Source organism: Cyprinodon variegatus, unplaced genomic scaffold (assembly GCF_000732505.1).
Source record: "Cyprinodon variegatus isolate N-32 unplaced genomic scaffold, C_variegatus-1.0 Scaffold178, whole genome shotgun sequence".
Taxonomy (NCBI): Eukaryota; Metazoa; Chordata; class Actinopteri; order Cyprinodontiformes; family Cyprinodontidae; genus Cyprinodon; species Cyprinodon variegatus.
This window is the reverse complement of record NW_015150631.1, coordinates 724,178-745,319: the sequence shown is the minus strand read 5'-3', so window position 1 is coordinate 745,319 and position 21,142 is coordinate 724,178. Positions and strand designations below refer to the sequence as shown.

Here is a 21,142-nt window from a genome sequence, read left to right as displayed (position 1 = left end):
GCTTTGAAAGGAAGTACCTTTTTACAGTACTGAATTGACACAAAGAAGAAAATCAGGGTAAAAGACATTAAACTAGTGACAAAACAGAAAGATCAGTGACCTGTGAAGGCATTCCTGCCAATTCACCAGTGCTCATAAATTCATCCACCTGCTCCAGGACAGCCACTGGGTTGCACATGGACAGAAAGTCCTGGAAACAGCAGAAACAGCATCTGGTTATTAAAAAATACAAAACAACCCTGAAAATACATTTTCATTAGTAAAAATGGATATTAATTCACTTGCCTGGATCTGCTGTGCCTTTTTAGTCGGACAGGTGATGAGAAGCAGGGTTCCCAAAGCAAAGGCAGGAAGATTAAACTGAACAAAGCGATTTGCAATTCCCATCAGGTCCAGATTCAGCAGGAAGGGACACCTTCAGAACATAAAAATATAGAATTATAGTGCTAATACCATCACTATATTAAACATAAGTCTACAAAACAGACAAAAGTGATATTTTCAATTGATTGCATCTCTGCAGGTAAAAGTTAAGTAGAGAATTGTGACAAAAACAGAGTGGGAGCTACAACTGAATGGTTTATGCTACATTCACACCGAGTGGGATTTGAGCAGCAGAAACAGCCGGTTTATATGTAAAGTCTAAGGTCAAAGTGCTTTAAGGTGCATGAAAAGTTCCTGTAGCCCATCTTAAAGCATCTGAGCAGCGCCTCATAGCAATTAAGCATCTGAGCGTCTCGCTTCAGAATGATTTTTTCCCTCATTAATCAATTAATAAGCCAAAGGTTCCTTAAATACTTTTTATGAAATTTAAGCAGGTGAAACTGAAGCTTTTTTTGCTTGAGGAGTTCTGTATAGAGCATATTGACAGACGAAAAAGTTTTCCTAAATGCCCAATGTTTATATATACATTTTACAATGTTGGTATAATTACTGCTCTAACTTGGCTTCTCTGTAAGATAAAGGCATGTTTTAGAGTCTCTATACTCCTGGTAACGAATAAATGATCAATAAGTCAGTTGACAATTCTTTCAAAAATCAATTAATACTTCGATTAATTGTTTCAGCCCTACATAAAAGGCAAGGAGATTTTTTTTTAATGCATAAAGAAAAGGGAGCACTATGATCACTCCACTGAAACTGATTATTAATGCCTTAATTAACTTAAATGTCGAAACCTGCCGGTAAAATATGTTCGCTTTTATTATTCTAATGCTTGCAGTTTGGACCACATACCTGAAAAACGCTAACATCTACTACTGCATACCGGTTAGCATAACGCTAACCGGTATGCGGGGGTCTGAGCGCTTCCGACAGTGAAATACTATTTTAAAGGCAGCATCATAAATCTTGATGAAGTGACTGCACAGACGATGTTTTGAGGTGGACTTTCTCACTTTAAAAAAATTAAAACTAATTTTTTGCCGATTTATCACAACCAATATAGCAAAGACACTTTCTGCCATTGAACACAGGAGCTGCACATCTGGACACACTTTACTTGACCTTAATGTGGACAAAGATGAAGCAGCAGATGCTTCTTTGCTGCTCAAATCGCGTTCAGTATGATTTGTGGCCCATTAAATCTACAGTTTTAACCACAGCCACAGGTTGAGGTATGAAATGGAGACTAAAGGGGGTCAAAACGAATACACACCACACCTTTCAGATTTTTATGCACAATAGAGAAATCTCTGGCCAAAATATGAAAAAGTTAAAGGGTATAAAACTTTGGCAAGGCATGTTTTTTTGCAGACTATTTTTCCCCATACTTGTAATGACCTGGAAAAGTCAAAACATAATTTCCAAAAAGCACCAGAACAAAGAATCAAATACTTGCTCAACCTTATCTGGTCTTGTTAGACTGATGCAGTGGAGTTATGAATAAATCAATGATATGAGACATATTTTAGTTTGCCTTCAAATATCTCAGAGTAAATGCAGATTAAATATCTCATATAAGCAGTGTTAGTACTTCAGAGTCTGCATGAAATACACCTACTTCAACAGCAGAACAAAAGACCTGTAGAGCATAGCTTGTTGGTCCGGGCTCAAAGGAACCGATGCTGTCATCAGGAAAAGAAATCGGAAAAAAAACAAAAAAACAATTAAGGAACATGAAAGAGAAACAACTACAATCATTAAAGGCTTTATAGAGAATTCTCATTGCTTCCTTGGGAAAAAAAAAAAAACCCTCAACACTTTTTTTTTTTTTAGCAACACAGGAAGAAGATAGTAAATTTTTGTCACATCCCTTAGTGCAAAAGAATAGAGATTTCTCTAATGTAGACAATCCAGATGTTACAATACTCTATGTTAATATCTGTGAGATAACAGCTCTAACAGGCTGAATCAATATTTCTACTCATCTATCTGTAGTTTTATCGTCTCTCACTGTGTTTTTCCTCCCAATTCTTGTTCCCTTCTCTGGAAAGATGCAGCAGCTTTCTTTTTATTTTGATTTTGTTCTTTTTAATTTGATCTGTGTATGCTAGTTTTCATCTGAACTTTTACCCTTTACTATACTATTTAATTTAAGTTTTTGATTTTCTTCTCATCATATTTTTATAAGTATTTCCTGTACATGTACGATTTCTTTTATCAATTAGATTTGTCATTGAAAAACCCGACAAAGAAACATTTTTATTTCTATCACACTAATCCACGCAGGCAGAAATGGAGAGTTAGAAACTGCTGTTTTGGAGATATGTAAAATAATTCTAAAGATCAACAAGATGCCGTTAAACATGTATCCATACTCCTGGCAGAAATATTTATCTTTTCGTCTATGTTTGTCTTAAAGTTTTACATGTCATACCTGAGACAAAAGGTGTCAGAATCGCACTCCTCCAAGTCCTGGAGAAACTGGAGATCTGGAAACAAAATGCATACAAAACCTCAGAACTTTAAGCCTAGCTTAAGTAAAACTATATCTTCTGTTGTGGTTATGGTAAATTTTATTATTTTTTTAATCCACTTGTTTTGGCCAAACATCTGATTGAATGGGGCATTCAATAACTTCTATTTAACAGGTCTAATGCTTTGTATTTTTTTAATAAATTAAGCTTTTTTAGAATAGAAATCTATTTGAAAAAGAAACAAGGTCCCTGTAAAAATACCTCCCATAAAGTTGGTACTGCCACAGCTGCTTCTAGCACCTTCTGGAGGTGGCTGATCTGCAGAGCAAATGCATACAGACACAGGTTTTTAAAACCAAACAGGAAATAGGTATATATTCCTTCAAAAACATTTTAAAAGCTCTGTCACTTTATCGTCTCTAAAAGAAAAAACAAAAAGAGAATATTGCTATGCAAAATGAGAAAAAACCCATGCATGGACCCTCACCAGGTTGAAACCTAGCAGCTTTTGAAGCAGACTATTCCACAGCTGAGGATCATAGACCTGGTACTCCAGACAAAGGTCAGCTACCAGACGCACAGCCTGCAACCACAACAACCTGGTAAGCTCACTGGCACAGAGAATAGACACCTACAGCTCAGACGTTTTCTGATGCCCCCTACCTGCGGCTCATGACTGTGGTTCTTCCACAGTCCTTTAATCAAGCCCTCTTTGGGACTGCTGATGAAGGCCTGTACGGTGTAGGGGATATTCAATGCCTCAAGTTGAGACACAAAGATGTAGGACTTCAGATAGTATCTGCATGAGAACATAAAACACAGAGCATTAATTCTAGTTCATCCTCTGATAACAGAACTGATGTTTCTAATTTTTCCAGCCCCCCCCTTTCTCACTCGTGTTTGCTCCTTGGGATCTGCAGCTGAGCCTCCACAGTCGCGGCGTCAGCAAGGCGGATGAGACAGAGCAGCACTCGTGTTCGGTGGCAGAAAGTCAGGCGAGGTCCTGATGAGCTGAGCGGCTGCAGAGAGCATTTGTTTTATAATTTTTTATTGTAAAGATATCAATCATATATTTTCTTTCATAATTTTTTCTTATTTACTGGAAATGACGTAAAAAGAGACACAAAAAACTTCATTCAGAAACTTCAGAAACCCACATGACCCAAGGATTGAGTTAAATAAAAGAACAGATTAAAACAAGGACAAAATAAAAATCATACACCTATGAATAGAATAAATGTTGTTTCAGCTCTGACTAGAGAACTACAATCCAACAACTCAGGCGGGTTCCTTCAAACTACAATCAGTGATGCATGGACTGAAACAATTAATTGGATTAATCGTGATTAATCAATTATTGAAATAATCATCAATTAATCTAGTAATTGATTAATCATTAGTTGGATATAGACTCTAAAACCTGCTTTTAGCTGATAGAGCGACCCTCTTGGAGAAGTGATTATATCAAAATGAAAATTTTGCATTGAAGATAAAAAACCAAAAAGTTTTTGTCTGTCAATATGCTCTAACCAGAACTCCTCAAGGGAAAAGTATTAGTTTCACCTGGTTTAATTTCATAGAAAGTGTTCTTTAAGGATCCTTGTGCTATCCTATTAATAATTGATTAATCAAAAAACTAATCGACAAAATAATTGATTAGCAAAATAATCTTGAGTTGCAGCCCTAGACTGAACCATCACACAACCTCTTTTCATACAACCAACAGGCGGCTGCATCTCATATTATTATCAGGCTGTTATGGGATCGGTAGTTCACCACCAGTGTTTTCAAACTGCAGTATAATGTGCTATCTAAGCTGCCTTCGGTCTAACTCAATAGAAATCTCCTCATCATTAGAAACAGCAAGGTAAATGCAAACAAATGAAATGGTCATCATTTTTCCTATGTTCCATTAACCTCCAAGATGTGAAAATGACATCACACCAGACTTTTACAACTATGTATGCTAAATATTTATGCTATATATGCTAAATACGTCAACATTACTAAAAAGGTATTTTTGTATAGTTTGCATTTTAAAAGAATAATGCTATTAAGTTTTTAGATATTAGCATCCCTTAAATATTTTCATGTTCCGGCGCTCCCAACCTTAACCTTTAAAGTATTTTATTAAATTAAAGGTTTAGTGGATGATTTTTTTGTGAGTTTTTGAAAAGACACGCCTTCTCCACTGTAAAATAAAAATGCACATGAGCAACCCTGTACCTGCTAGAGCATGCACGAGTCCATTTCTCCTCACGCATATAAGCTTACTTTCCAAAAGAAGATTTGCCATTTTTCCACTATGTCGGACTCACCACCGGTAAGTGAAAATGAGGAGGATGTGACATAGGATGGCCCTATTGTTTATAATTAAGAGGACCACTTATTTTAATGGTCCAGAAAATCAAACCCTGATGAAAAGAACATCCTCCACTATACCTTTAAGTAACAGCTGGAGGAAATACATTTGCAATATATTTACAGCAGAATCCCAGATTAAAGCAGTCTGGGATATAAAAGCAAACGTCACTGTTCTAATTGTTTGTAAATGCATTGAAAGCCACCGTTCGATGCAAAAAAGACAGCAATCAAATATTTAAGACAGTTATTCTGCAGCTATTCTTACATTTTAGAAGCAAAGCAGCCATTTTGAACCATCAGCCCTGGGAAACTCTTTACTTTTCCTTTTGGCAATTTAACTATTTTTGGATCTTTTCCAATTCAGGTCTATTTCAAAGTTTAAGTGGAAGCTAACTAATACTGAGGATCCAGGGGATAGGAATGTTTTTTATTTTTTTATTTATTTACTTCATTTCTTAACATCGACAACAAACTTAAAAAAAGATATTCCTGTCCTGTAGTAATATTTTAAAATCTCTGTCAGCATGATGGCACTTAAGGTAGAAAATAACTGTGGGAGGGATTGTACTAAACTTAGCAAGATCTTAAACATGCATGGATGTCTTTTCCTTTGACCAAGTAAGGCTTTAACTTTTCTAGAATCCTGACATAAAAAAAGGACTTCCTTAACAACTACATTTATCCGTCTGTCTAGCTTGGAGTCAAATATCAGTCACTTTTACAGAAAAATGTATCTTTTCTGAGTCAAAGGTGTACGTAGTTTTCAAACTTACCCAGGTTTCAGCAGAAAGAATGGGGATCAGAAGGCGGATGGCATCATCTACAGAGTGAGACTGCAGGATGTAGACCACCCTACAGGAGTCACACATAGACAGGAAACAGAAAATCATAATCTAGATTAGCATTTTTTTTTCATTCACAAAACAAAGTAAAATATATGAATCTGTTTAAATGAGTGATTAACTTCTGGAGAACAGATTTTTATTGGTTATTGATTGAGCTAAGCGCTGCCCTTCTGGACGCCATAAAGCTGTCCTCACTCTTTGGGGTGAATGCATGGTAAAAATAGACACTTCCTTTGATAATAAAAACCCTTTACTTAAAGCTGAGGTAAAACCAAATGCTGTTACACTGGTATCCATCTCTGGAGGTATGACTAAACCTTCAGTTTAAAGTTCAATAACAACTGAATCATCATAACCTAACCATGAAAACCCTGGTTTTGCTATGATTATGTGGAAGACTGCAGCAGGCAGGGAGTTTGATTGGGTGAATGTTTGGAGATGTAACAGGAATGAGCAGAGAATCAAAAGCTTGATGGATTTATCTCTACTTTTTCTTTCTGACCTTTAAGCAAAACAGCCCAGTCAAAGTAAGACTGTTTTTGCTCTCTGGTAACTAAAGCAAGACATGATGTAAATAAATGAATGTAACTACATTTGTGGATAAAGCCAAAAACCGGGAGAAAAAAAAAAACAACAACAAGGTGACTTAGTCTGTTAACTGGTCCTGGATCTGACAATAGAGATTTTTGTAAGGACTTTAGTTCTTTGAAAAAGGATAAACGGACAAGAGTTTGTTCATATTTAGGTGTTGTACTTCCTGAATCCATCTGAACGTGTAAAGAGTGAACTTGCACCAGTTTAAATGACTCATTTTCAAGGTTACTTTAAAATGCTGCATGGAAACTATGGCGATAATGAATTACCTCATTAAGTCTGGATCCTCCTCAATGTTGGTGACACAGTCCTGATTTCCCATTTCCTTTTTGTTTTTAGGAAAAAAAAATCATAATCATAAAAAAAAGAAAAGATCTACTAACATTGAAGGAATAAAAGTCATTACAAAAAAAAGGGACAAACCTTGGTTACAGCTGGACCTGTTTTGCAGATCCATTTTTCTAACAGCATGGTGCGGATTTTCACAAGATCCACATTGTTGATTTTCGCAATTTCCCTCACAGCAGCATGTATGTCTGAGACACAGATTTTTTAAGAATGAACAAACAGAAAAAAACCCACCATCACAGCATATCAGCTATACTGTTGGAACCAGCAGGAAGGAAGCGAATAATTCTTGGACACCAAAATGTTCAGTAATTTCAGAGTGGAGAGGCTCACCAGGAAACGTGTGACCTTCTGCATCTCTGTATCGCTGCTCCACGCTGCTGTGCTCATACAGGGCCATGATGAGCCTGGCGGGCAGCCCGGTCAGCTTCATGAGCTCCGGGCTGCTCAGCTTACTGCTTATCAGAGTATTCTCCGTGGCAGAGCGCTGAAACTGCAGCTTCAGTTTAGACAGGAAGCTCTCCCCTCGGGCTCTTGAAGCCTCCTGTGTCAAACGCCAAACAGGTTAAAACTAATTTAAAAAAACTAAACTTAGGTGCTACTGGATGCAAAGGCATAAAACAATACTAGAGCAGTATAACCTTAGAAGAAAAAAAAACTTAGTTTTAATAAAGACCTACGGTATAAATAAAGAAGGGATCTTTTCCAAGCATAATGGTTTATTTTAGGGCTGAATCGATTAATTGGATTCATCTGCTCAGCATCATCTACATAAACAGTCCAGTAAACTGGAAGTAATAATAACATAACTATTAGACCACTCCTCTTTCAAGAAACCTCTGTGGACTGTAGGTTCTCTCCTTTGTTTTCCTCCACTGCTCCCTCCACAGGGAGGTTCAGGTGTGGGAACGAGACAGCCATGGAAGGCCGAGTCTGCGATTGTTCTTCTCTGTCTGATTATTTTCTGGTTTTATGAGAGAAATCTCCAGATATGGATTTTAGATATTTAACCTTAATTTTGCACTAATCCTGTCCTATTCTGATCTGACCAGAGCACATATTTCAGTAGAGATGAGGAAGCATCTGGATCTTTGTTCCATGAATGGCTAAAAGAACAGGGCCATAGGATATCTTTACCTCGAGATGCAGTCAAGTTTGCTTCTATCTGAAAATATTTAAGACATAATGGATCTAATAATAAATGTAACTGCAGGTAAAAACGGCAACACTGACCTCAAGAGTTGGATCTTTAAGCCAAAGCTCTCCAAGATCCAAACAGAACCGAAGAGAGCGAATCTTCTCTAAGCCTGTAGAGAAATATAACAATCAGGATGTGCAGCCAAACAGCTTACTGTAGCTTAGAGCTCCCGTGTTTCCCAACCGGGAGTATGTGTACCCCTAGTGGAACGCGAGTGCATCGCAAGAGGTACATAAAAATATTTTATTTCTTAGGTAGTAAAATAAAATAGGGCTGGGATCTGTTTTGCTTTGTAAGGAACCAGTTGAAATATTAAACAAGCTTTTATCAACCAAAACGTAAGTTTTTCTTCAGCTCCAGCTTTGACACTCATCCAAACCAAGCAGAGGAACAGACTGGATGTAGAGAACAGCCTGGTATCAGCTTTTTCACACTGAGCTATCGCAGCTCATCAAAGCAGCTCATGTGTTTAATGAAAACAAAGTAAAACTAATTAAGTCGGTTTGACTATAAATTTGTTCAGTATTTTGTTTCCAATTCATCAAGTTAAAATGTGATTATAAAGGAGTCACTCAGGGGAGCTGCAGTTTTATAAATAAAGGTTTATAATACGGTTTTATTTTGTATTTATTTTGATTCCTTACTAACTTCCAGGCAACATATTTATGTTTTTTTTTATTTGAGATAGAAAGCATGGAATTATAAAAATTAATTGCTCAAATTAAAATATTAAGCAACATAGTTTTTAATTTTATGATCAGTTACTGTGTGTTCCAATCAATACTTTTGACTGAGAGAACTCATGGTACAAAAAAAATGCCCAAAGGGGTAAATAAGTCAAAAAAGGTTGGCAAACATGGCTTAGAGGTTAAAAAGTAACTCAAACCTGGTGGAAGTTCCTGTGTTATCTTATGGGCTGTGGCTGTAGCCCACTCCAGGTTCTGGATGCATTGAATGTACTTCATCATGTTCACAGCCACCTTTAACGCCTCCTTACTGTGACTGTACCCTTGACCCTTTTTCCTTTGCTTCAAGATTAACGGCCTCAACTTCTTCTCAAACACATGGTTCGCTGCTGACATGTGAAGCTTGTCGAGGCTCACCTGGAAAAGAGATCAGCTTTAAAAGTCGATCCTGGAAAAAAATACAGACTGGAAAGAAAGGAAGGAGAGATGGTGGGGAATGAGAAATTGAGAAACATGTAGATAGTTGGAGAGATGAACAAATGCAAGTGAATGGATGGCGAAACAAATTATGGATACCATGAGTAGATAAAGATGAATGACTAATAAACAGATTATATGGATGTGATAAACAGATGCATGAAAATGCAGATTAAAGGGCCCTCGAGGGGGAATAGATTTGAGAAACCTACTTTCATCAGTTTGCTAATCAGAAGAAGTGTGGGGAATGTCTCTTCACTCAGCTCAGGAGCTAGAAACAGGAAGAAAACGGTAATCCTATGATTCACTAACAAAATCACACAAAGAAAAAAAATGAAAATGGAAACTGGGGTGGACAACTCACAGATTATTTTCCAGAAATGTTTGGTCTCAATGAGGAGATGGAAAGGCAGCCTGCTGTTGGACAAGGGGTTTGGCAGAAGACCGTTTTCCAGAAGATAAGTGTTCTCCACATCCGAGGGAGGAGAGACTCTCTTGTAGGACTTCAGGTGCTGAAGCAAGCCCATTGCCTTATAAATAAGATTGAAAAATCACAGTTAGTGAAACCCATTCCAAAGGAAGCTACGGTTTAATAAGAACAAAAGTGAATCTTTGATGCCACCTGACTGAGGGAGAAGGCGGTAACGTTCTCATCTGCTGCCTTTATGATCTTTAGCACCACTTCAATCCGCTCGTAGTTGTAGGGACTGAGCTGGATGTCATTTCAAAGATTACATGGAAAACACTTTTCGTTACAGAGTGAATTAATAGTATGATAAAAAACAAATGAAAAAAAAAGCTTATAGTCTAATTTCTAGTATAATGTTCCTGTCTTAGGGACAGATGCAGCCCCTAAGGCATCACGGCACAGCAATGTTACAGCTCTTGTATTTTAAACACAGATGATGATGAAAAAAAGTAATGTTTACAACAATTAATTAAGGTAAAACACGTTCTTATTTAAGATGATCCAACAAGTTTAAAGCGAGTGGCTTTAATGTCTTATTACCTTAAACATGGCAGTGCACAGACTGTCGACGAGCTCACTTGGGCTTGTCAACATGGGGATGATCTGTAGCACTCGTTCCAAAACTTCCTCATTACACAGAGTCTGCCCGTCATCCTGCGGGCCTGAGCCAGTGACCCCGCTGCTGTCCTCATCTTCTTGTAGTAGCAGCAGTGTTGTAATGTACTGGTTGATCACGCTATCACGGTTCAGACCAAATGTACTGCAGCGAGAGAAGGGGCGATTAAAAAAAAAAAAAAAAAAGCAACACAAACCTCAATGGTAAAAAAAAATGTATCTACATCAAATTAAATGTCCATGTGTCTGACCTGCAATACTGGAGAATAATGTCAAGGGTTATCATCTTGTTCTTCACCATTTCAGGTATCAGACAGCTCTTCACCTCCGGACGCTGACGAAACACTGGCTGGATGGAGATCTGAGACACAAAAGGGCATGTACAGGGCATGTACAGAGGCAGCTTAAGAGGCTTGAATACAGAGATATTTACCACAGAAATGCCAGACTGCTTCATTTCTATGTACTTGGTTGGAATGGAAGCCCAAGTTTCTTAGATTGTGGCCTTCAGTCATATACCTTTTGGCTCTGGTGTCTTTAAATCATGAAAATTTAAAAAAAAAACTAAATAAACCATAGATTCTCTGTAGGGGTCAGGTCAAGCCAGATTGGTGACCAAGCAAGCACACCATGTGGGCCACAGTGGAAAGGTGCCAACATCAGCTGGAAAATGAAAAGGTTTCTGTGCCTCTCCACTGTTACTCCAGACCCTGGGACCTGATGTTCACATAAAATACATCTTAAATTTCATCTGTCACAGTGTTTTGTGTATTCCTCATCTGTAAGCCCTAATAGAACATCCTTTTATTGTCCCACAATGGGGAAATTGTGGTGTTGCAGCAGCAGAGCATTACAGCGAAAGAGGTCACACAAATGTGAACCTTAAAAGTGCATAAGAATAACAGAATAAGTGATAGGCTGTGTCCTAATGGCTGCCCTAACCCCCAAATACCTAAATCACTGTATTGAGCGAGGACTATATAATGGACTTTATAGTGAACTCTGTTAACTGACAGTTCAGACAGATGATCACTACTTTTCACTCCCCGTTGGTCACGTGACACATGATCCTGCATGGTGTATGTGCCATCTTTGTTAATTTTCGCAACTGTCGCTACCCGACAGCGGGCTGCTGTGACAACAAATCCCATAATGCTTTGCAAGGAGAGCTCTCGCAAAGCATTATGGGATATATCCGCTTGTCTAGTGACCATGGATGATCACTACTTTTCAAGATGCATTTGAGTCCACTACTTGTCGTTCGGATATCTTAAATGGTGTAAACACTATATAGGGCCCTGTATAGTGCCTTTATAGTGCCCTATACAGGGCCCTTTATAGGGCCCTGTATAGGGCCCTATATAGGGCCCTATATAGGGCCCTTTATAGTGCCCTATATAGGGCCCTTTATAGTGCCCTATATAGCCATTAGGGCGGACGTTCAAAAACAGCCATTGAGTTTAGGAATAACAAAAATTTAAATACTGTACTGTATAGTGTTTTTACAAATATAAATACTGTGCAGCCACCCGAAGAATAAATAATCAAAATACAGCGTTTTACAGTAGTGGATATGGGAAAATGGCAGCAACGCTGGAGATGTGCAAAATGACAGCAGGCATGTTATTAAGTAATTAGAACAAAAAATGAAATCAAGTGCTTAAACTGTTTAAATGTTTGTACTTAACATCTATGAAAAATGTGTTTCACCTTCTTAAACGAGTGACATTTTTAACAATATTCTAAATTTGCTGAGATGTTCTAAAGGAAAGTAGAACTTCAGCTTAAATAGAACTTCATTACCTCTAATTTTCCAAGCTTGACTCCCCATTCTGCATCTGTGATGACAGACAGAAACTTCTTCTGCTGCTCTGGCTCATTATATAAACTGCACAGATTGGCACCAATCCTCGCCACCGCCTGGCATTACCAAAAAAAATAAAAAATTGAGTCCATCTCTTTCATACTAAAAGAAGACAAAAAAGCTAAGACATGTAGATATCATGATACCTACCAGAATTTTGTCATAGTTTTGCCAGGTGTTGTCTATAATTTTCCACAATATTTTGAAGACTTCTGCATTGGGTAGGAGTGTACACAGACCAATCGCAAAGTCACAATCCACCACTCTCCAGCTGAATACCTGAAAGAGCAAAAAATGTATGAAACACTCCACACAGACCAAGCTTTTTTTTGTAGCTACTTGAGAAGACCTATTACACTCACTTTATTTAAAAGGCCCACAGCTACAGCATTCAGAGTGGATAGTGTTGCTTTTCTGACACCAGACAGGCACATGTTGTACTTCATGAGCTCTTTGCTGTCAAAAAGCTGAGAACAGAAAGTCCAAAGTATTCTTTTAAATATGTGAACACTGCTCTGCATTAATTGCAATTTCACAAATATAAAAGGCATAAACTGTACAAGTTTGAAAGAACATTAATTTAAAACTGCATTATGTGCAGATTACATTTTAGTATACCCTTGACCAGTAGATGCCCCTTTTGCACAAGTGCCAGTTCAAAATGGCAGATAGGTCAACGTATTCTGGTTCTTATAATTAAAGAAATATGCGAGAATTGTTTCTGCAGAATTGATTCTCCTGTTAGACATGTCAGTTTCAGTTTATAAATTAGGAAAAAATTAATTACGGCAGGATCCTTCATGCCGTAAAGCACTGAACTTCTCATCTCTTTTCTTAGGACTTTTGTTTCTATAGTCTAATTGTTTTGTTGAGTAACTTCATAAGTGCTTTGTAAATACTGCATTAATGTTATTAAAGAAAACCATTAAATATGGGACGGACAGCTATTCTAGAAACAAAGCACAGATTAGTTCTACCTGAACGCTCAGCTTTGTGTCCATAATATTGGAGGTGACATGCTTCAGGCAGCTGCCATAAGAATTGACCAGCACTCTGAGGGTCAACTCCAGCTGACTGCACTCTTGCAGCATCTGCAGCATGCTGGTCAGGGGTTCTTGGAGGGTTTGCAGGTGGTTTGAACCTGCATGTAGACCAAGTTAGACACAAGAAAATATTTCACAGAGGTGGAAAAAAAAAGAGGAAATTAAGAAAAATGCCTACCATCCACAAATGAGCAATGGGACAGACAGGAACAGTCCAGCGGAAACAGTTTAGTGTCTGCAAATATAGTAATAGATCGGAAATGCAGAATTAGAGTACCGACAGAGTAGATGTCAGGCAGATCTAAGTGTGAAAAGATAAATGTGATGACAGAAGTTTTTTTTTTTTTTTTACCTTGGGGAATAGGCAACAGGCAATTGGTGATTTCATACTGCACAGGAAGAACTGCCATTGGATCCAAAACGATGCAATCTTCATTGAAAACATCCTGAAAGCTACACTGAGAGTAGGCATCTTTTTCTGCCTCCAAACTAGAGTCCTGCAAAAAAAATGTATTTGCTTCAGATGATTAAAAAGAATGTTTTGATAATTTATTTGTTTCCAAAAGTAAAAAAACAACAACAACAACAACAAAAACTGTTTGTAGGGGCTAAAATCTTATATTTTAGGCTACTGGTTGCTCGTGTTAGGCTTTGGCCTTACATACTCTCAAAAAGGAATATGCAGGTCTTATTTGGAATTATTCTTAAAGCTATTCATTTCCATAAGGTCCATTGTCTTTTCACTTAGAACAAAACAAACCAACATAACTTAAAACTAATGAGAAAACCATTTGTATCTTCTCATTTAGCAACACCTAAACAGAATGACACTTGACCTTAAATAACCCCATCATGCTTCAAACATAAGAAAAGCGCACAAGGAGAAGGAACCCCTGGTGGAAATAAATACAGAAAAATAAGGTAAATGGCTCCAGCACAGTTTCTTTTTTGTTTCGTTGGTCCCTTCCAGAAGTATTAACACATTTTGAACCATTCGTCTTTGGAACCACAAACTTCATTGTATTTTTGTGGGATTTTATGTGATGCAAACACACGTGAAAAAGAAAGGGAAAATTTTAGAATTGAAAATGTTTTACCTTTAGAAAAGAGAAGTGTGCCCTGAACTCTGATACTCCTTAATAAAATCCAGTGCAACCGATAGTATTAAAAGTTAACCTAGTTCCTAAGAGTCCGTGCCTTTTAGACAGAATGGCACAACTGCAACATTACCAAAATGTCACCCATATAAGCTGAGGTGCTGGACAAAAAGAACACTGATCAGCAGCCAAGAAAAACATGGTAGGTATGGAGGAGCCCCAGATATCCAGAGCACAGTTAGGAGTCATAAAAGCATTTTATCAGAGTGGCTAAAAGCAAGAGATTGGTTACAGAAGAACATGAGACGCCATATTTGCAGTTTGCTTTAAATCAAGTCAGCGGCACAGGAAATGCATGGAACAAGACTCTCAGTCAGACCAGACAGAACTGTTTTTTTACGCTTGAAAAACAAAATCCCCACTCTGACATATGGTGGTGACACTATCATGCTGTGGGGGATTCTTTTCTTCAGCTGGGACTTTAAAAAGAGATCAGAGTTCAAGCTAAGAGGTATGAATCCAGTTTAACAATTAGGTCATACATTGTATTGGTCTACCACGTAGAAATCTGATGAAACTGAACTCATGTGAAAAGGTTTAAGGGATATTAATTAATCTGCAAGCCACTGAACATAGGAACCATACTGACCTTTGCTAGGAAGCCATAATCGTCAGATAACTGGCACTGGTGATATACATCCATGGCGATGCGTGTGCACTTACAAAGCTCCAGGCAGTCCAAAAGTAGATCTAGAACAATTCATTTAGTTATATTTTGCTTTTTTTTTTCTCAAGTTGTATGCAAAAACCTAAATGTCTAAAGATGTGAAGCTTTTACTTTGACACAATGACAAATCTAACTTTAACTACTTAACTACTTAAAATTCTTTTTATAGACTTTTCAGAATCTGCTACACTACTGCTGTTTAAATGTTTGCTGTATTATTTGCATAATAAACATGTGTTAAAAAAAAAATTAAACCATGACAAACATTTATTTTCAACAAAATAAAAGCCAGCTGAACTCTAGGAATGTCTTTCAATACACGCTTTCTTACCAGAGTTGCACAAAGTGATGGCCTGGCAGGCCAGATCGTGGATGACTGCAGGTAAATCCATGCCTTCAGGAATCACCATGGGAACATTTGCCTGCAGCATCTGACACAAAGTCCTGGCAGCGGTGAAAAGAACTTTCCCTGTATTGCTGTTGTAGTGGTACTCGTACAGCTCACTGAAGACACAAAGGAAGACAAAGAAAGTAAAGACTCGGTAATAACTACAGCCTGGATCTCCTGCATGTAGCATTCCAACATTCCAACCTGAGGATTTTCAGGGCCTTTTCCACCTTCCCCACTCTCAGAGCTCGAAGGCCCAGGTCAGACCACAGCTCCTGCTCAGTGCGCTGCAGCTGCCTTCCAAGCCGGCGTAAGCCAGCTTCTGTGGAGATAGTCTTTGTCTTCCCATCTGGGTCATTTGCCACAATTGGAGCTGAGGAAGCCTTCCCTCTTGAGGAATGGCGAGCTCGAGTATTTTCATATGCTGTGATGTGATGCTCTTGGATTTGCTTTCTGATGTTTGGATCTTCATAGTTGGAGGGGGTGAAGAAAACATCAAAATCTTCCTAAAAAAGGGCGGTTACAAAAACAGCAGATTAAAACTTTTTCATTAAAGAACATACTTAGGAACGCTTAAATTATTTCTGAAAGGAATGTCACCTGTAGGTGGGCGATCGCCTTAAACATGATGAGGTTGTACTCACACTCCATGCTTTTAAGAGCGTCATCTGGAAAGAACAAAGAAAAAAAAACTGGCTTTGAATCTGGTTATTTCAGGTATGCATTAATATAAATCCTGTGTATGGATGATCAGGCTGCAGATCTGTAGAGGTTCTGGAACCATCAATTAATGTTCAATTCAGTTTATTTATATAACGCCAATTCACAGCACATGTCATCTCAAGGCATTTTACAGAGACAATTCAACCAGATCATTCAGTCAAACTAATTCAAAGTTTTCTATCTAAGGAAAACCAGTTGATTGCATCGACTCATTGACTCGAAGGCAATCCCTCACACTAAGCATGCTTGTAGTGACAGTGGAGAAGAAAAACCTCCTGCAGAACCAGGCTCAGTGTGAGCGGCAATCTGCCGAGGCCGACTGGGGTTTGAGGAGATAGAAGCAGATATGGAAAAAGAAGCGGAGATAAAAAATGATACAAGATACAAATATAATACAGATACAAAAGGCAACTGTCAACCAGCTCCCCGCTTTCAGCTCATTCAAAAGAATCTCAAATGATTCGAGTCATTTTTTTGCCACTCCAAATCCTACAATATGGTTTTAGGATCCCTTCAGGGGTGGACTTTCTGACATGCAAAGGATAATTGTTCTGCTGCGTAAGCTCACACAGAAGGATGGATATGCATAGTGTTCCTCAGGATTTTTATGGCTTCACAGGTCCTGAAAGTGCAAAGCAGTCCCAGACCATCACAGTCAAACAGTTTCTGTAACACTTACGTTTAAGGATTAAATGCAGGTGTTTTAGAGCCTCCACTATCACCTGAGCTACAGTCATCTGGTGCTTCTTGTGCTGAAAAAGACAAAACTGAAATATGATTTCATTTAAACACGCATCTCAAAGTTGTAAAGTTTATTCTGTTTTAGCCATAGACCGCTGGTCTTCTATTTCAGTCCTCGAGGTCTGCTGTCCTGCACCTTTTAGAGGTCTCTGCTTCCACAAACACATTACTCAACAGCTGCCTTAGTATTTAGTCAAGTTCTTCAGACAGCTGCTGATGAACTGATTACTTGACTCAGGTATGTTGGAGCAGAGAAACATTTAAAAGTGTGCAGGATCTGAACCCTTCTATAGACACTATGTTAATAGATCATTTTAAATAAACAACAGGCAAACGCTTTAAAAGGTAGAAGAGTAATACAAGAATAGAAAATGTCTCTCCCTCCCACCTCATCAGATATGTGGACTTTGTCCTCCAGCTGCAGCCGAGCCCACGATGTGAGACGCTCTATCACACACACCGCCTCTTCAGAGGACAGCTTCTTCAGGACGGTCAAGACCTCCTCAGTCTGAAAGCAGCAAAAGAAAAATATTTCAACACCATAAACGGAAAAAAACACATCTGATTAAATAGTGGGGTGTGTTTTTCACTTACCCTGCCATGGCTGATCAACTGGATGAGGTATAGATAATTGATTTGTGCTGTTGGTAGATTGTAAGCCTCTGCTAATGTCAGAGAGTCCTCTAAAGACATCGGTAAGTCTTGATTCAGGATGTATCGAATGAGTGACTGTAACAAACAAAGCAAGATGTGTTTCTTAGCTGATCTACAAAGGAGGTAGTATCACTCATTGTAAATATTTATCCAAGCTTACCATAACCTGAGTGCTGTTAGAGAGGTTGAAGTTGTGAATGCCGTAGCCCCTAAGAAGTTTCCTGATCTCCATCAGGTGGTAGCTCTCCTTCAAAAGCTCCTGTCTGAAAAATAGAAAAGATTGAATCTTAACTTGAAGATGATTTTAGTCAAAACAATCCAATAAAACAATCCTTACTTTGGTCCATCCATCTCAAGGTATTCCTGCACAAGTTTTTCCACCACATTGCTCCAGGACACCACAGCTTTCTGCATGATCTCTAGAACAGCATCCACCTTCAGCTGGTAAAAATAAAAAATAAAGAATTATTTTACAATTTCAGAGCAAACCTGCTTTAACCTAATTTGGTTTTACTGCAGTTGTTTCCCCCCTCCCTTTTTCACCACTTGTGAAAATATCAGAAATATTAGGGAGCGTCTTTGTACCGCATTACAACTCACATCAGTGTCAGTCATGCAGCCGATCACAGCCACCGCTTTGGCTTCAATGAAAAGGCTCATGGTCTGAGAAATGCAGCGCTCCAACAGATCCTTGATTCAAAACACAAGAGAATATGAAAATCCTGTGAGCATCTGAGGGCAAAAGAAATAAATTCAGTCTTCCAGGTTCAATTCAGGGTTTTCCCGCATGCATTGTAAAAAATAAACACTACAGTTATAAAATGGCTTAGCTGTCATTTAGCAAGGACATTTAAACTAAACAAAGAATGGTAAAGTGTGATCCGACATATTAACTATAAAGTTAAGCTATGTAAAACCAAAGCCTCTATATTAAAAGCTAAAAATGAAAACAGGAAATTAATTCAAAGATTTCCATTTATTTATTTTTTTTCATTCAGACATGGCAATAATAAAAGCAAATGCCAGAATTTTTATAGATTTGTATGAACCCTTCTTTATGTTTCTACTCTAATCTCTTATCACAAGAAAATGTTTTCCATTTCTTAAAGTTAAAGGTTTCACTATAAAATAGAGATGTTTTAATTGTTGTTTAAGATGAAAGACAACAAAAAAAATCATCAAGAAAGAAATGTTCAACTTATGTATGTAAAAATGTCGATTTAATGAGAGACAGAAAAGATGAAAAATAATTATGATACTGAAGTATTGATTGTAAAAAAACAACATGTTTATTGAAAAGTATGAAATACCTCATTTAAAAGATATATTTGACTATATTCTATTTAGAGGAATTAACATAATGTTTTCTGATTAATAAACTTTTTTATTTGTCTGTTCACCTGAATATCTGTTTAATAGTGGTTAAATAGATGTTTAATAAGTTCTACCTTGATGTATTGCAGCAGTAGTTCATCTAATGGAAGCTTGTACTCCTCTGCGTACGGCCGAACGCTGTTTTCCACTGTGGCTGCGATCAACTCCGGAGCTGGAACTTTGTCCAGCAAAAAGAAAGCCACACTCAGCTCACTTCCCTTTAAATAGGAAAAAAAAAGATAATGTGAAAAACTAATGTTACTAAACATAAAAGCTTAACTCACAGTAAAGCAAAGATGAACATGATTAAACCATTTATAGCAGTTGAGCAACAGAGCAATTTACATCCATCAGTATGCAATAGTTTTTTTTTTTTTGTTTTTTTTAAGAAGAAAATGAGTTACTCCCTTACTAAAGGTAACTAATTACTTTGGATGTTACAGTTCTGGGTTTAGACATAATTTCTTGCAAAAATTTGTATATAATTATCTTGGTTAATAGACGGTTGCAATGTGTATCAATTACATCCAGAAAAAAAGGTGGTCTGGTTGTTTTGGCAACAAACATCCAACAACATCCTGCTCATCGCTTCTAGAGATACTAAACTGAGCAGCTGAAATAAGATAGCAATGATTGTTAACATATTAAAACAGTAAACTCTGCAGACTGGGATCCTGCAGACATCGACGTAAAAGTCCCAGACTCAATTTTGAAAGAGTTCACTATGAAGATGATGAACATTTCTACAGTGAGCAGGCTTTAAAAATACAACCAATGCTAGATGTGGCTCAAAGGGTAGAACGATGGATCGAAGGGAAGTAAGAAAAAGAAATGAAAAATAAGGAAAACAGAAATGATAAAACAAAGAGGCAGAGTCACAACCCGATCCATCCCGGAAGCACGATTCGTCCAGCGCATGCGCAAACAGAATAACTTCCGGGTAGGCAGTACTTTTTTCTAATTTTTATATTCTTTTGTTTTTTTCCGGCGAGGGGCTCCTTTTGAACATTTTTGTCTTTGTGTAAATCTTTTATATTCTAAAAAAAACCCAAAACACTTAAATAGCCTTTCGAACGTTACTGTGACTGCTCTGGGCATGTCCGATGATGACGTCAAGCAATACAATGTAGAGAATGTAAAACGTATCCATTTGTTCCAAAAAAATCTTCAATATTTTCTATATAATGTAGTTTAGCATTCTTTAAAGTTTTAAGTATATAAATAAGTATTTTCAGTACCGTTATTACATTGTTTTTCCGGATCCTACTATTTTGTTTGCGCATGCGCAGGACAGATCGTGCTTCCGGGACGGATTCGGGTAGTGACAGGCAGGGCTCAAAGAAGCTAGGAAATAAGGAACAACTAAGGATGGTGGGAGAGAGGGAGGAAGGAATACAAAAGAAAGGAATGGTTGAAGAATGAAGCTAGTGATGAAAGGAGAACACAAGAAAGAAAAGAAGGAATAATTGAAAGATGGAAGGAAACAGAGGTTACGAGAAGAAAGAAAGGTGAGAGGAAGGAAGGACACAGAAGGAAAGAGTCAAGTAGGAAAGAACATAAGAAAGGAATGGAAGGTTGGGAAAACAACAGGGATAAAAGGAAGGATGATGGAGGAAAAAACAAAAGATGGAAGGATGGCAGAGGACTCAATAGGATTCACCACAAAGAAGAACATAAGGAAAGGAAGAAGGAAGGATACAAAGATGGAGGCACACAAGATAAAAGTTAAGAAGTAGAATGCAAGGCAGAGGAACATAAGGAAGAAACAATAAAAAGTTACAAAGAAGGAGGGACACAACCCAGACAGATGCCGATGAAGATTAAAGTCTGCAACTAGACATATTCTTCCATTTATGTCCTTTCTTTTCAAAACTTATCCAGACCTGGAGAATTCCAGACTATAAACAATCCCTTCTTTTAGTGAGACATTACTTCATCAATTATCCAAAGGCTTAAATGAATTCATCTCCTTCAAATATATGATGCTGAGTTAAGCTAGCCTCGTGAGTCCATCCTGATCTTGCGAGCTTTCAGGTTTCACTCGCAGATCAGTCTGGAGACTCTCCGTTAAAGAAAA

General features: G+C 37.8%; 1 protein-coding gene across 1 annotated transcript in view; it reads right to left on the bottom strand.

Moving 5' to 3' along the window:
- Positions 1-21,142, bottom strand: part of kntc1 (kinetochore associated 1) — a 29,263-nt gene that overhangs the window by 1,009 nt on the left and 7,112 nt on the right. The window contains exons 24-59 of the mRNA XM_015378798.1: positions 19,140-19,283; positions 18,292-18,381; positions 18,029-18,132; positions 17,852-17,954; positions 17,632-17,766; positions 17,426-17,545; positions 16,976-17,048; positions 16,174-16,241; positions 15,778-16,079; positions 15,517-15,689; positions 15,108-15,208; positions 13,714-13,858; positions 13,540-13,596; positions 13,296-13,459; positions 12,681-12,785; positions 12,469-12,597; positions 12,258-12,374; positions 10,706-10,815; positions 10,380-10,599; positions 9,993-10,082; positions 9,735-9,900; positions 9,583-9,641; positions 9,094-9,310; positions 8,243-8,316; positions 7,343-7,553; positions 7,085-7,197; positions 6,931-6,986; positions 5,996-6,074; positions 3,753-3,877; positions 3,522-3,657; positions 3,346-3,441; positions 3,120-3,176; positions 2,819-2,873; positions 2,003-2,066; positions 286-415; positions 101-190 (exon numbers count right to left, since the gene is read on the bottom strand). Of these exons, the coding sequence (XP_015234284.1) occupies positions 101-190; positions 286-415; positions 2,003-2,066; positions 2,819-2,873; positions 3,120-3,176; positions 3,346-3,441; positions 3,522-3,657; positions 3,753-3,877; positions 5,996-6,074; positions 6,931-6,986; positions 7,085-7,197; positions 7,343-7,553; positions 8,243-8,316; positions 9,094-9,310; positions 9,583-9,641; positions 9,735-9,900; positions 9,993-10,082; positions 10,380-10,599; positions 10,706-10,815; positions 12,258-12,374; positions 12,469-12,597; positions 12,681-12,785; positions 13,296-13,459; positions 13,540-13,596; positions 13,714-13,858; positions 15,108-15,208; positions 15,517-15,689; positions 15,778-16,079; positions 16,174-16,241; positions 16,976-17,048; positions 17,426-17,545; positions 17,632-17,766; positions 17,852-17,954; positions 18,029-18,132; positions 18,292-18,381; positions 19,140-19,283 (4,278 nt within the window). The remainder of the gene's footprint in view (positions 1-100; positions 191-285; positions 416-2,002; positions 2,067-2,818; positions 2,874-3,119; positions 3,177-3,345; positions 3,442-3,521; positions 3,658-3,752; positions 3,878-5,995; positions 6,075-6,930; positions 6,987-7,084; positions 7,198-7,342; positions 7,554-8,242; positions 8,317-9,093; positions 9,311-9,582; positions 9,642-9,734; positions 9,901-9,992; positions 10,083-10,379; positions 10,600-10,705; positions 10,816-12,257; positions 12,375-12,468; positions 12,598-12,680; positions 12,786-13,295; positions 13,460-13,539; positions 13,597-13,713; positions 13,859-15,107; positions 15,209-15,516; positions 15,690-15,777; positions 16,080-16,173; positions 16,242-16,975; positions 17,049-17,425; positions 17,546-17,631; positions 17,767-17,851; positions 17,955-18,028; positions 18,133-18,291; positions 18,382-19,139; positions 19,284-21,142) is intronic.